The sequence below is a fragment of the Anomaloglossus baeobatrachus genome, chromosome 6, assembly GCF_048569485.1.
Source record: "Anomaloglossus baeobatrachus isolate aAnoBae1 chromosome 6, aAnoBae1.hap1, whole genome shotgun sequence".
NCBI classification, from domain to species: domain Eukaryota; kingdom Metazoa; phylum Chordata; class Amphibia; order Anura; family Aromobatidae; genus Anomaloglossus; species Anomaloglossus baeobatrachus.
In genome coordinates, this window is record NC_134358.1 from 430983127 (window position 1) to 430997807 (window position 14681).

Genomic DNA, 14681 nt, shown 5'->3' on the forward strand with positions numbered 1-14681 from the left:
AGAGTCACCAGCGACCGTACAGTGTAATGTATAGCATGCAAGCACAAAAATACAAAGTACACTTCGGCACAAGTGGGGGTGAGCCCTTGAGGGCTGCTTACCGCCCGCTGAAAAGCGGGTGTGAGGTCGCAGAATCCCGTGTCTGGGTCTCCCAGTCTCCCCTCTCCAGCTCAGCGTGCAGACAGGAATGGCTGCCGGCGTCCTGTGAGGAGGGGCGGACCGTGGGCGTGCCACAAACAAAGTGCGGGAAACTGGCGTCCCACTGTGCCCAGTGTGAAGGCTGGAGTATGTAAAGCAGACTCCAGCCCTCAGCGCTGATGGTCTGTACAGCGTCCCGCCCTCCCCCTGACTGGCAGGTCTGGGGGCGGGAACGAAACGAACTAGGCCGCAAATGCCGGGGACTGTAGTAATAAGCGCGGCCGTCATACATGCACGGCTAGCGCGGAAGTCCCCGGCGCACCACAAGTCCCAGCCGCGTCGCAGTGAAAACTGACCCCAGCGGCCGGCGCGGCCGTTCGTACTAAGTCTACTCACTCAGCAGCGCTGTAGTGAGGAATGGCGCAAGCGCAGCAGCGCTGATGTCCCCGGCGCACTAACACGCCCAGCATGCTGCGGTGTGCGCGCGGTATGCCCGGGGACACAGAGTACCCTAACGAAGCAGGGCCCTGTCCCTGACGATACTCAGCTCCATATCCAGCCGATTCTCCGGGGGCTGTGGAAGGAGCACGGTCTCAGTGCCTGGAGACCGGTAAAGTCCCACTTCACCCAGAGCCCTAATGGGGATGGGGAAGGAATCAGCATGTGGGCTCCAGCCTCCGTACCCGCAATGGGTACCTCAACCTTAACAAACACCGCCGACAGAAAGTGGGGTGAGAAGGGAGCATGCTGGGGGCCCTAGTATGGGCCCTCTTTTCTTCCATCCGACATAGTCAGCAGCTGCTGCTGACTAAACAGTGGAGCTATGCGTGGATGTCTGACCTCCTTCGCACAAAGCATAAAACTGAGGAGCCCGTGATCCCACGGGGGGGGTGTATAGCCAGAAGGGGAGGGGCCTTACACTTTTTAGTGTAATACTTTGTGTGGCCTCCGGAGGCAGTAGCTATACACCCAATTGTCTGGGTCTCCCAATTAGGAGCGACAAAGAAAGACATAAATTACATCCTTACACGTTTCGGACAGGGAATTAAAAACATGTCCTTAATCATAGGTAAGCAAATAGTCCAATGCAGCAAACCTTTGGTAGCTGATCATCACGGTATGAACTTGAAGACAAGGCAGTTTCGGGTGGAGTCTTCAAGTTCATACCGTGATGATCAACTACTAAAGGTTTGCCACATTGGACTTTTTGCTTACCTATGATTAAGGACATATTTTTAATTCCCTGTCCGAAACGTGTAAGGATGTAATTTATGTTTTTTCCTTTGCCCATTTGCGTTTTTTCCATTTTAATCTCAATATTCTAATAAATTTTTGATTTTTATATAAACGATTTTTTTTTGCTGGTGCAGGATCCCATCCCCCCTCCCCCTTTCCTCTCCACTGGCAATTCTTGGATTCCAGAACTGGCTGATCTGGAGGGTCCGTGCACCGCTCACTCATTCATCATGGGACATTTATCCTGGTAAGCAGAAAACACATTTATTCTGCCCATGGTCATTGTTCCTTCTCCCTACACTATGGACTGCTTTTGAACTTTCCATATCCCGCTATAACTTGAACCAGAAAAATTGTTTTGTTTTGTTTTTTTGTTACCTACTCTAAAATCCTTTTCTCATTACGTACATTGGGGATACAGAACAAACTAATTTTTTTTTTATCTGTTATGTGCCGTATCCACTCTTATGAATGGGAATATTAATCCCAATAGACCTTAGATGTTCTAAGTAACTTTACTTGTGGAAACAGTCTAGGTGCTCCTCTACTTCTACAGTTTGCTAAAAGCTGATTAAACTAAAGTGCCTGCAAGAAACGTAAAGCTGGTGGAAGGAGCAGTTCTTGTCTGACCTCCAATGGCAGCAGATATACCCATGGTCTCTCTGTCGCCAAATGTGAAAAGAAAAAATTATTACTGCAAGTAACAAAAAAAACGGATTTTTGTGTACTCACCGTGAAATTGTTTTCTCTTAGCCACCATTGGGGGACACAGGACCATGGGTGTTATGCTGCCTATCCATCAGGAGGACACTAAGTAGATGGAAAAGCATAGCTCCTCCTCTGCAGTATACACCCCCTGGCCGGGCCAGGCAACCCCAGTTTTAGTACACAAGCAGTAGGAGAAAAAAACAGTAAAAACTTCTCAACAGAGGAACATGAGAAAAGAAGAGTCATAACCAAATAAGGTACTGAGAGAACCAAGGCCCAACAGGGCAACAGGGTGGGTGCTGTGTCCCCCCAATGATGGCTAAGAGAAAACGATTTTACGGTGAGTACACAAAAATCCGTTTTTCTCTGACGCCTCATTGGGGGACACAGGACCATGGGACGTCCTAAAGCAGTCCATGGGTGGGAAACATAAAAGAAGACAACACAACCCAAGAACTAGGAACCAGTCCCAGACAGCCTGGAGCGCCTACTGAGAGAGGTGCTCTACTGCCGTTTGCAGAATTTTCCTACCCAGATTTGCCTCAGTTGAAACCTGGGTATGGACTCTGTAATGCTTTGAAAACGTATGTAGGCTAGACCAGGTCGCTGCCTTACACACCTGTTCCACTGAAGCCTGATGCCGAATGGCCCACGGAGCGCCAACTGCTCGCGTGGAATGAGCCCACAGCCCACTAGGAATGGGCTTGAGTTGCAAGCGGTAGACTTCCTGGATCGCAGAGCGAATCCAGCGAGCCAGAGTCGCCTTTGAAGCTGCCTGTCCCTTCTTAGGCCCCTCAGGAATGACGAACAAAGAGTCCGTTTTCCTAAAGGGGCTATCCTGGATATGTAATATCTGAAAGCTCTGACGAGGTCTAACGAATGCAGAGACCTTTCCACCCTATGAACCGGGTGTGGAGAAAGGGAAGGCAGAACAATGTCCTCGTTCAAATGAAACGGGGTAAGAACCTTTGGAAGGAAATCCGGAAGGGGGCGCAGAACCACCTTGTCCTGGTGAAAGATCAGAAAAGGCTCGCGGCAAGAGAGTGCTGCTAGCTCCGAAACCCGTCTGATGGACGTAATTGCCACCAGGAATGTTACCTTCCAGGACAGAAGAGCAAGGGAGGATTCCTTGATGGGTTCAAAGGGAGACCTCTGGAGGCCGTCCAGAACGAGGTTGAGGTCCCATGGTTCCAGCGGCCGTTTGTACGGGGGAACTAGATGGGAAACGCCCTGGAGGAAGGTCTTGACTTGAGGTTTTTGAGCCAGGCGGCATTGGTAGAAGATTGAGAGCGCTGAGACCTGCCCTTTAAGGGAACTGAGAACCAACCCCGCTTGCAAGCCAGACTGTAGAAAGTCGAGAATTCTGGGGATGGCCAGAGGCATAGGCTGGACGTTAGTTTCCCTGCACCATGAAAGGAAGATTTTCCACGTACGGTGGTAAGTGTGGGATGAAGCAGGCTTTCGGGCGCTGATCATGGTGGAAATAACCGCGGGGGAGAATCCCGCTCTTGTTAATACCCAGGTCTCAATGGCCATGCCATCAGCTTCAGGGCTCTGGAGTTCGGATGGGAAATGGGCCCTTGGGTCAGCAAGTCTGGGATGTCTGTAAGGCGCCATGGTGCGTCTGTGAGCATTTGTACTAATTCGGCGTACCAGGCGCGCCTGGGCCAGTCCGGTGCTATCAGTATCACCGGGACTGCCTCTGCCTTGATCTTCCTGATTACCCACGGCAGCAGGGGTAGAGGTGGAAATAGGTAAGGCAGGCGGAAATGGTGCCAAGAGCAGACTAGACCATCCGCGCCGATGGACTGCGGGTCACGTGATCTGGCTATGAACGCGGGTACCTTTGCATTCAACCTTGAGGCCATTAGGTGCACGTCTGGTGTGCCCCACCTAGTGCAGATGTGTAGAAACACATCTGGGTGGAGAGACCATTCTCCGGCGGCCAGGCCTTGGCGACTCAAAGTCTGCTGCCCAGTTCTCGACCCCCGGTATGTGTACCGCTGATATCACTGATCCCGTCGATCCGGCCCAGCTGAGGATCTTGTGGGCCTCGAGATAAGCCGCTTTGCTGCGGGTGCCCCCCTGCAGATTGATATAGGCTACAGCTGTCGCATTGTCCGATTGGACTCGAATCTGATGACCCGCTAGCAGAGGGCAGAACGCTCTGAGCGCGGAGTTCCAGGATGTTTATGGGTAGGAAAGACTCCTGGGGCATCCAACGTCCTTGAGCAGTGTGGTTGCGGTACACTGCTCCCCAGCCTAGGAGGCTGGCGTCCGTGGTCAGGACCAGCCAGTTCACTAGGAGAAAAGATCTCCCCTTCGATAGGGATGAGGACCGAAGCCACCAATGGAGTGCATACCTGACTGAAGGCGTCAGGTGAAGGGAGAAGGGGCTCTTGTCCTAGGCCGCTAGAAGGGCTAGCTGCAGTGGGCGGAGGTGCAGTTGAGCAAAGGGTAATGCTTCCATAGCCGCCACCATCCTGCCGAGCACTTTCATGCTGAATCGAATGGAGCGAGACGGAGGACGTAGAAGGCAGCGTACCGCTCGTTGAAGAGCGATCGCCTTGTCCTGAGGGAGAAGGATCAAGCCCCGACAGGTGTCCAGGGACATGTCCAGGAAGGTGATGGATCGTGATGGGATTGGGGATGATTTGTCCAGATTCACTAGCCACCCTAAGCGGGATAGGGTGTCCACAGAGATCTGTACGCTGGTTGAGCAGTAGCGGAAGGAGGGGGCCTTGATGAGGAGGTCGTCCAAGTAAGGGAGAACGACTACTCCCCTGGCGTGAAGGACGCTCATGGCGGCCGCCATGACTTTGGTGAAGACCCTTGGTGCGGTGGCAAGGCCGAAGGGTAGAGCTACGAATTGAAAGTGGGAGTCCTGAATTGCGAAGCGGAGGAACTTTCGGTGATCTGGGGCGATGGCTATGTGCAGGTACGCGTCCTTGATGTCTATGGAGGCGAGGAATTCCCCTTCGACCATGGATGCAATAATGGACCTTAGGGACTCCATTCTGAATCTCCGTATGTGCACATGCTTGTTTAGGTGTTTGAGGTCCAGGATGGGTCGAACTGACCAATCCTTTTTGGGGACCACAAAGAGGTTGGAATAAAACCCCCCGAACTTCTCGTCGTCTGGGACAGGTATTATCACTCCTGCTGTTTGGAGCGAGTGGATTGCTGAGAAAAAAGCTTTGCGTCGTTTTCGAGTCTTTGGGGGGTTTGAGAGCGAACCGACTCGGGGGTCGGGGCCGAAATTCTATGTGGTAACCGGAAGACACAAGGTCTCGCACCCATTTGTTGTCTGAGGCGGCAGCACAGATGTGTTGAAAGAGCCGCAGTCGACCTGCTACAATGAGTGTGTCTTCCGGGGCGCCGAAGGAGTCATGAGGGGGGAAAACGTCGTGGCCGAGTCTCCCTAGTCCTGGACTGTTTCGGTCTAGGCTGCCATGATGAAGTGGGTTTCGGGGAGAGCTGAGAAGGTCGGTCCCTGCGTAGTACGCGGCTGGTGGCAGCATGGGATGTCGACCAACCAAATGAGTTCTGAAAGGAGCGGAACGAGGACTGTGGACATCTGGTGAAGGACGTCCTGGACTTCAGCTGGGGGAGGGAGGTACTCTTTCCTCCCGTGGCGTCAGAAATGAGCTTGTCCAGACGTTCGCCAAACAATCGGTCTGGAAAAAAGGGAAGGCCCGTGAGAGACTTCTTGGAGGCAGAGTCCGCTCGCCATTGTCGGAGCCAGAGAACTCTACGGATGGCTATGGTATTTGAGGCGGCAAACGCTGCGCAGGTAGCAGCGTCGATGGAGGCCTGCATGAGGTACTCCGCCGTAGCGGCAATTTGAGCTGTTACCTCGGTGACGGTATGAGTGAACTGGGATTCCTCAAGCGAAGTGTTAAAAGGGATTCTGCCCAGACCGAGATCGCCTTTGCGACCCACACAGAGGCAAAGGAGGGCGAGAGGGAGGAACCCGCAGCCTCAAAAGCAGAGCGGGCGAGGTGCTCCACTTGTCTGTCGGGTCCTTGATGGAGGAACCATCGGGTAAAGACAGGAGCGTCTTTATGGTAAGGCGGGAGACCGGAGAGGAGGGGGGGGGGGGGTCGACCGAGGGCGGATCGGCCCAGCCCTTAGGGGCAGGTGAGGCAAGAGGGTACCGGGACTCCATGAGTTTTCGGTTACCAAAGCGCCTGTCCGGCTTCCCCCTTTGCTTTGTGAGTATATCCTGAAACTCTGGGTGATCAGCGAAAACCTTTTGGGGTTTCCTTGCCCTCTTAAAGGAGACCACATGGTCAGTGGTAGTGGATGGGGGATCCTCCACATGCAGAGTTTGGTTGATTGCTGCTATAAGGGAGTCTATTGCAGTTTGATCATCTGGGGAGGCTGAAACCAAGGAATCCTCTTGGTATAAACAGCATTCTCCCTCCTCCAGCTCTCCAGAAGCCGTGGAGCGTGTGGGAGAGCCTGCCCTGTGTGCTCCCAAGGGAGAGCCCGCTGGAGACACCCGGCCATGTGCTCTTTTCCTGATCCCTGCAACCGGTGAAGCATATGCCCGGATTACCTCAGAAGGATCCTCCATAGGGGTATCCTCAGGCTGCGTTCCATCCAGGGACCCAGAAGGGTGTGGAGGACGGCATTGCATAGCCAGCACCAGGTTCTGTGACAGTTTTTCCATGGAATGGGACAGAAACTGTGCCCATTCCGGTGGGCTGGGAGCCCTAGGCTCTGGGCTGACTGTTGCGGCGGTGGTGGCAGGGGGGGTCTTGGGGGTTATAGGGGCACAGGACTCACAGAGAGAAGAGGTGTGTTTACAAGGTAGCTCAGCGTGGCAGGCAGTGCAGGCTGAATAATAGACTATGTGGGCCTTAGCACTCTTAGTGCCCTTAGAATTCTGCATGTTCCTAATAGGAGTATGCCAGGAGGGGGAGCAATGCTCAGCAGGGCTACAAGTGAAGCAAGCACCTCACCAGAATCAGCGGATGGTCCTGTCCTCAGCAAGGAGTAAGCTCTATGGAGATCTTCACACGCTTTCCTGAGGGAGGCGGGGCTTATCGCTAAAAGAGCGCGAAGAAGTCAGTGTGCCGCCCCCCCTGCTGTGGGTAGTAAAAACCGGCGGGAAGGGAGCTTCTGACAGTTTTCCTCCCTCTCCCTCCAGTCAGCACACAGCTTGTCACTGGTGGTTATCAGCCGGCTTTTCTGCTAGAGCAAATAAAACAGAGCAAATAAACAGCGTGAGTTCCTGAGCCCTGGGCCCTCCCCCTGCCACCGGGAAATTATCTGTGCAGGACTTTCTGCAAACAGCGAGTGACTTCCCCCCCCCTCCTCCAGCCAGCAAACTAGAGAAAAGTTAAAACTGTGTGTTCAGGATCCTTGGGGCTCTCCTCCTTGCAATCAGAAAGGGACTTTCTCATAATAAATACTGTAAATGTCCTGGGAGCCTTCCCTGCACCGTCTTTTCTCCCTTTGTCTGGGAAACCAGTCTGGGGGATCTCACCTTAAACACGGCTGCAGTCCAGGCAGTGAAAATAGCAAAGTCAGCCTGCTGCATCCGGTCACACCGGTGCCATATTCAACTCAGAGCCTGCAAAGAGGGGCTGAGGAACTGGTGCCATATTCAACTCAGAGCCTGCAAAGAGGGGCTGAGGAACTGGTGCCATATTCAACTCAGAGCCTGCAAAGAGGGGCTGAGGAATTGGTGCCATATTCAACTCAGAGCCTGCAAAGAGGGGCTGAGGAATTGGGCTATAGGGGCACAGGCCTCTACCCTGGGCTTTGGAAAATAGGTGTTTGTGGAACCCGTCGTCCAGCGTCGCAGGAGGGGGTACGTGGAGGCGACACTCCACGTTCCCGCCCGTTGATGGTAGTGGGAGATCCGTCCCAAAAGGAAACCGTCGCCCTCAAAAAAATAACAAACCTTGGAAGGAAGTGCCTCCTACAGACACTAAGCTAAAACTGTGGTTGCCTGGCCCGGCCAGGGGGTGTATACTGCAGGGGAGGAGCTATGCTTTTGCATCTACTTAGTGTCCTCCTATGGATAGGCAGCATAACACCCATGGTCCTGTGTTCCCCAATGAGGCGTCAGAGAAAACTATTTTTCATAGAATGGAAGATTACAACACTTGTCTCTATAGACCATAAAAAAGAACGTTTTATAGGAGAGTGTACGCGAAGGTCGGCCATAAGTTGCAGCATAGAGAAGCAATGATTGGTGGAAATTTAATCAGTGTTATATCAGCATAAAGGGGGAAACTAGACTAAAATGCCAAGTGTGCATGCTTCTTGGACTAGTCCAGGAATTATAATAGGTGGCACCAAATATTACTGATTTTTGTTACGATGCAGTGGACGTTTGATAAACTATGGTGTTGTGAGGAATCAGTGTGAAAAGACAAATTCAGGGGTATTATCTGAAAAGGAGTTATCCTGCTAACAAGAACATTTTACTGCGTTGAATAGTAAATATGTACTTGGGTTATTTCTCATCCTGTTGGATTTCTTCACCATTCTCCTACCTCTGTCTGTGTGGCCTCTGTCTGCAAACATTGTTCATTATGCCAAATCAGCAGCTCCACCACAACTAATATAGGAGGCCCATTAATTTTGGGGATTAAGTGTAGTAGTGTATATTACCGGGAAAAGCCCACACAATACCTTCCAGTGAATGGTGCCTCCGACTTGCCATCTTCCAGTCTCAGGCATTCCCCATACATTAACATACTACATACTCACGTTGCTGAGGCTGAATGTCTTCAAACTACTGATTGTGCTTTGGCTAAAACTTAAATTAACACCCTCTCTAACCCTAAAACACCCCAAAAAAAATGAAACATCCAGCGACATTAACTCCACCAAATCTTTGGATCATTAGGGAAGTTTAATGTGAAATATTTTCCCAATTTTCTTCTGTGTAAACTTGGGGTATGCCCTACAATTAGGTACAGCTTATACTCTGAAAAATACAGCATGCCAAAAGCAGCAAAGTATGGTTTACAAAGATGACTAATTTTGTATTTAAGAAAAAAATAAATTGTCAGGGCAGAAGCCTTGATTACTTTAAGACAACTGCTGAAGAGGACACTTACCCTGGTTTCTTTGTCAAGACTTGTGCACGAAATTGTAATATCAGCCATTGCCATGTTGAAGACGGGGTATTCAGCTCGGGGAACACATTTTTGATTTTTCATGCAGAATATAACAACCTGAGGTCCAATTATTCTACAACCAAGCTGAAGCAACAATTGTTACTATAGTCATAGTACACATTTACAATAGCGTAATATAACCAAAGAGCAAAATATTATGTAAATATATAACAGGAGACATCTATCAAGATCACAAACCTTCTTGAGATGGTTAAAAGCCGCACCACTGAACGGATCACATATGTATAGAGACTTGTCTTTTTCTTTTAAGCTGAGAGCTTCTTTTTCATCAATTAAGTGGAGATATTCATCAGACTGAAATGCCTGGATTTCCTACAACAGTATAGAGAAAACAAAACTGGTATTACTAGCACAGTCTCGTAACCACATGAAAAGCACATTGGAGAGCATGAAATTACAAAAAAACTGCACATTTCAATACATTTATCATCATGGAAAGACATTTGGAGTCTATGCTTGGCACACAAGGAAAAGCTCTCAGCGTAAAATACTCAATTCCCTGGTAAAATGTGTCTTCGGGGAATAAAGATCTTCCCATTGCAGAGATAGGATATGGCAGCTTGTTACACAGAAGTTACAGCAGAATGTCTCTGTCTGTCTGTAGCTCCATCCTCCTCTCCATGGAATTTTAAAAGCACTAAATGTCATAGTCGTCACTGAATTCACATATTACCCATTAATTGAAAGTTAAAAGTCAATCCAGGAGCCGAAAGAACCAAAATTTGCTTGTTTTCATGTGTACTGTTTTATGAAATAAAAATTTAAATGCAGGTTACGCTTCTTCAGGTGTTTTCCGCCTGGAGCCAACCTGAAAAAGCACTCAAACATTAAAGATAATGGAACATATGCTCAGCAACGTAAGAATAACTCACTGAGCGCATGTTCCATCTTTTACAACTTCCTTTAACCGCTTCAGGCTTTGAACGTTGTGGAACAACTAAAAGAACTGACCATTCTACAGGTGACCACTGCTTAAAAGCCACCAATACTTGAAATATATGATCATCACATACATGATGACAAATTCAACACATCAGGAAAAACAACATTGACATTGTTTCAGCTTCAAAAAGAAAAGAAGTCATGTGCACATGTGAGGGTGAGAGTGTATTAATGACCTTTACCCACTGTGAAAAGCTTATTTACTGTCCTTTGTATTCATTGTTACTGACCAGCCACAAGAGGCCGCTGTTTTGCATCTGCATTTGACAGTTTGGTTACTATAGCAACATCTCAACAGACTTCGGCTGTGGACAGAGACCGGAGGAGGTGGTGTGTGTGAGCTGCAGGGAAAGCGAGAGGTGTGCGTAACAGAAAGGAGCCGCCGCAGAGACACTTAAGTAAATTGTGAGAAGACTCGTGTTAGAGTTTAGTGAGGAGGACCGTGAGGCGTGTGAGCAGCATCCTGTGCCGGAGATCACCATTCTTCAGTTGCTGACTATACTAGTCACCGTGAGAGGATCTCAAGTCTCTGGTTATGGCAGCTGGACACCATAGTACCCGGGTACTGGGCCCAGGACTGCGTGCACGCAACACTTTATGTTTTGGTACCAAAACACATCTGTTTTGGTTAGGCCGACTATATACACAGTGAGACTTGCCGACTCTGCTGTGTCAGTTTGACAGTTACATTTAAAACCTTAAAGAGACAGCGCCACACGTTTGCATTGACTGTTGCTCTACAACATTTCCAGGACTGTGTTGCTGAGCTGTGTGGATTGCCTTCCCACTTTTACCATCTGCCTTATCTGTGAGGCTTCAGCAATTAAGGGTATTCAGGGGGTTTATGGGATTTGTTTATGTTTAGGGAGATAAGTTGTAAGTTCTGGTGCTGCACCACTGGTAGGATGTGTACACACACACACTAAAGGTACCGTCACACATAACGAGATCGCTAGCGACATCGCTGCTGAGTCACGGTTTCTATGACGCAGTAGCGATCCCGTTAGCGATCTCGTTATGTGTGACACCTACCAGCGATCAGGCCCCTACTGTGAGATCTCTAGTCGTTGCAGAATGGTCCAGGCCATTTTCTTCAAAGGCGATGTCCTGCTGGGCAGGACACATCGCTGTGTTTGACACTGTGTGACAGGGTCACAGTGACTGCTGAGATTGTTATACAGGTCGCTACTGCGACCTGTATTGTTCCTGCACCGCTGGTAAGATCTGACTGTGTGACATCTCACTAGCGACCTCCCAGCGACTTACCAGCGATCCCTATCAGGTCGCATCTTTTTCGGGATCGCTGGTAAGTCGTTGTGTGTGACTGGGCCTTTACTCCTGCTTCCCAGAGGGATTACCAGGTATTAGGTGACTGTTCAGACAGTTCCTTGGTTGGGCAAAGGTTGGTGAGAAGGCGGCATAAATCGCCATTACGGGTGGTGCAGCACAGGGGTGTCGGCCTTTGGCCTTGTAAATATATTGTTCTATTCTATGCATGTTTTTTTTTTGTTTTGGTAAAGTAAAACAATCATTTATCAATCCAACTGCCTAGAGTCCTTTTCCTGGTGCATGGATTTTCTGTATACTGGGGAGCCCACCCTGTACACGACTTACACACATACACTAAAAAGTACAGCAAAAGACCTCAAGAAATCAGATATTAGTGAGGATTAGACCAATATTACTAGATTAATAGTTAGCAGTCAAAGGTGAAGACTGTATACATGAGTACTATACACACATCTAATGCTCTAGGGAAGCAAAACAAGCAGTTATTTCATTTCTCTTTATTTGAGACGTGGTAATAGATCTGCAGGACTCCAGTCCATTGCCCAGGTCAGTAATCTGTGACCACTGAGCAGATCTGCCAGTTTCCTCACCTCCTGACATCTCTACAGATTTGCTGGGCTGGTGTGACGTTGTGTGTGCATTGTGCCAACAATACAAGAACTGAGAATGCCGGGCGGAAAGGTCTCCATCCAGCAGACACAGATTACTGACCTGGGTGATGGACTGGAGGATTCTGGATCCATTCTGCCATCTCCACACTTTATTTTTCCCTCGTGCCTCCCCAATGTTCGGATTCTTACCTCATGGGCTTCATAGAAGAAATCTGTATTGTCCGGCGTCTTCACAAATCTCACAAAAAATGGGTCATTGTCACCTTTTGCCATCATCAACTAAAAGAAAAATAGTACATATCAGGGACATATATATGAGATTATCTCAGCACAGGAACATTGTTTTTAATCACATCCAATTGTGAAAATTATTATTATTCCAAAAACTTATTCCAGGATCTAGTGATTAAAATCAACTCTGTTGGTGGGAAAACTCGTCCTAAGATAAAAAAAAACAATCAGACCCTTGTGAAGCCCGATAGCCACAATGTTGTATAACAATCTTTATTTCTGTAGCGCCAACATATTCCGCAGCGATTTACAATTAAGAGGTTCATATACAAACAGTCATAAGTAACAGTTATATATAGTTAACTTAATAACAAAGTTTCCACTGCTGACAGCATGATAAATATTTACTGCACACTAGAGCTGTCAGCCATCAGCTGCTGGACACTGCACTCACCACTACAGGGGGCAGAGTCCAGGCTGTAATCTGGCCATGAGGAAGGGGCTGCAGAGACCCCGGGACTGTATGAATGAGGCCACCATCAGAAGCAGCTGGCCCTAGCCATACACAGCGCCAGCAATACAAGTGCACTCTGCTATGTAATAACCGCACCGGTGGCCGGGACTGCGGGCAGGAGCCCCTCACTGCCATAACACTTACATACAGGGCATTGTATAATATATCAGCCATAAAGGGAAGAAGAGAAATTACCACAGCCGGCGGGACAGCGACCAGATAACGGCCACATAAGTGCTCCTCATACTCACCGTCCCGTGGAAACCAGTGTGAGGGGAGCGCGGCGGACACGAGACCCCACTACACACTGCCCGGCAGCGCCGCTCACCCGCCAACCATCAGACCAATCGCCGAAGCGAATGAGCCCGCCAATAGCAGCACCGCTCACAGCCGCTTCCTGACTAGTCTATAGGAAGAGATCTGTGATTGGCTCCTATGGGAGGAGATTGCTGCATCTTGTGAGCATGCGCGGATATAGTGCGACACCTAGGGATATGTGCTGTGTGTATGTACGTACGTACTATTAGACTATAGGTACTGTATGTGCATGTATGTGATGTATCTGTGTATGGGCTATATGTACGTATGTACTATAGGTATGTGCATGTATGTATGTACGTACTATAGGTATGTGCATGTATGTGATGTATCTGTGTATGGGCTATATGTATGTATGTACTATAGGTATGTGCATGTATGTATGTATGTACTATAGGTATGTGCATGTATGTGATGTATCTGTGTATGGGCTATATGTATGTATGTACTATAGGTATGTGCATGTATGTGATGTATCTATGTATGGGCTATATGTACATATGTACTATAGGTATGTGCATGTATTTGTACTATAGGTATGTGCATGTATGTGATGTATCTGTATGGGCTATATGTATGTACTATAGATATGTGATGTATCTATGTATGGGCTGTATGTATTTATCTGCTGTATTTGTGCATATATGTATTTACTGTATGTATGTGTGCATGTATCTATGTATATGCTGTACCTATGTGTGCATCTACGGTAAGTATGTTCTGTATCTAAGTAAGCATGTATCTATGTGCTGTTTGAATCTATGTGCTTTATGTATGTACGGTAACCTCATTGAGGGTTGTATATATAGCTGTATACTTACAGAAGGGTGAGGTCTACAAAACTGGTGAGTGTAGGATAAGGTCACGTGTCCTTTTCTTCATGGCTGCTGTTTAAGTTCTATGGATAGTTCACAAGTAGTTAAACTTGTACACATTTTTGGTGTAATTACAAGAATACTACGACTGTTCTTATACTTGTAATAACCGTGGGATTACACTGAGTGCCGCTGAGTGATAAGACGCTTTTTCTCTATTGATTCACTATCTTGCAGAATACATCGTATACACTGGAATCACAGACTGGGGAACAAGGACAAAAGGATCCTTCCAAACTGTCCTCAAAATTCAAAATGTACTATAATGGTGGATAGCCATGGGTACCATATCTGGAAGTAGAAAAAAAAAATGTTCTACCTCTCTAGGATTATAACATCCTGTTTTATTTATTTTTTTATCTTAAAGGGAACCTGTCAGGTCAAAAAAGCGTTATAACCTACAAGCAGGAACCTGTGTGAGCTATTAACCCCTTCCTACCCATCCCTTTCTTGTAATATTGTGTAAAATGAAAGTAATAAAATACGTTTTATTACTTACATACTCCCTATATAAATAGCATAGGTCTCTAGTCCCCTGGGCGTCGCATCGCCCTATGGGTGTTTGCATGCTTTCCATGGTATCACCCCCCTGTGGGCGTGATGCCATGGATTTACATGAGCGACCTCACGTCTGCTCCTTCAAAATCTCGCGTGC

General features: G+C 48.3%; 1 protein-coding gene across 4 annotated transcripts in view; it reads right to left on the bottom strand.

Moving 5' to 3' along the window:
- Positions 1-13178, bottom strand: part of TOPBP1 (DNA topoisomerase II binding protein 1) — a 179434-nt gene extending 166256 nt beyond the window's left edge. For all 4 annotated transcript variants that reach the window (XM_075315198.1, XM_075315200.1, XM_075315199.1 and 1 more), the window contains exons 1-4: positions 13085-13178; positions 12278-12367; positions 9423-9557; positions 9165-9308 (exon numbers count right to left, since the gene is read on the bottom strand). In XM_075315198.1, coding sequence (XP_075171313.1) covers positions 9165-9308; positions 9423-9557; positions 12278-12364 — 366 coding nt within the window. In that variant the 5' untranslated portion in view covers positions 12365-12367; positions 13085-13178. The remainder of the gene's footprint in view (positions 1-9164; positions 9309-9422; positions 9558-12277; positions 12368-13084) is intronic.
- Between the last annotated feature and the right edge of the window lie 1503 nt (positions 13179-14681).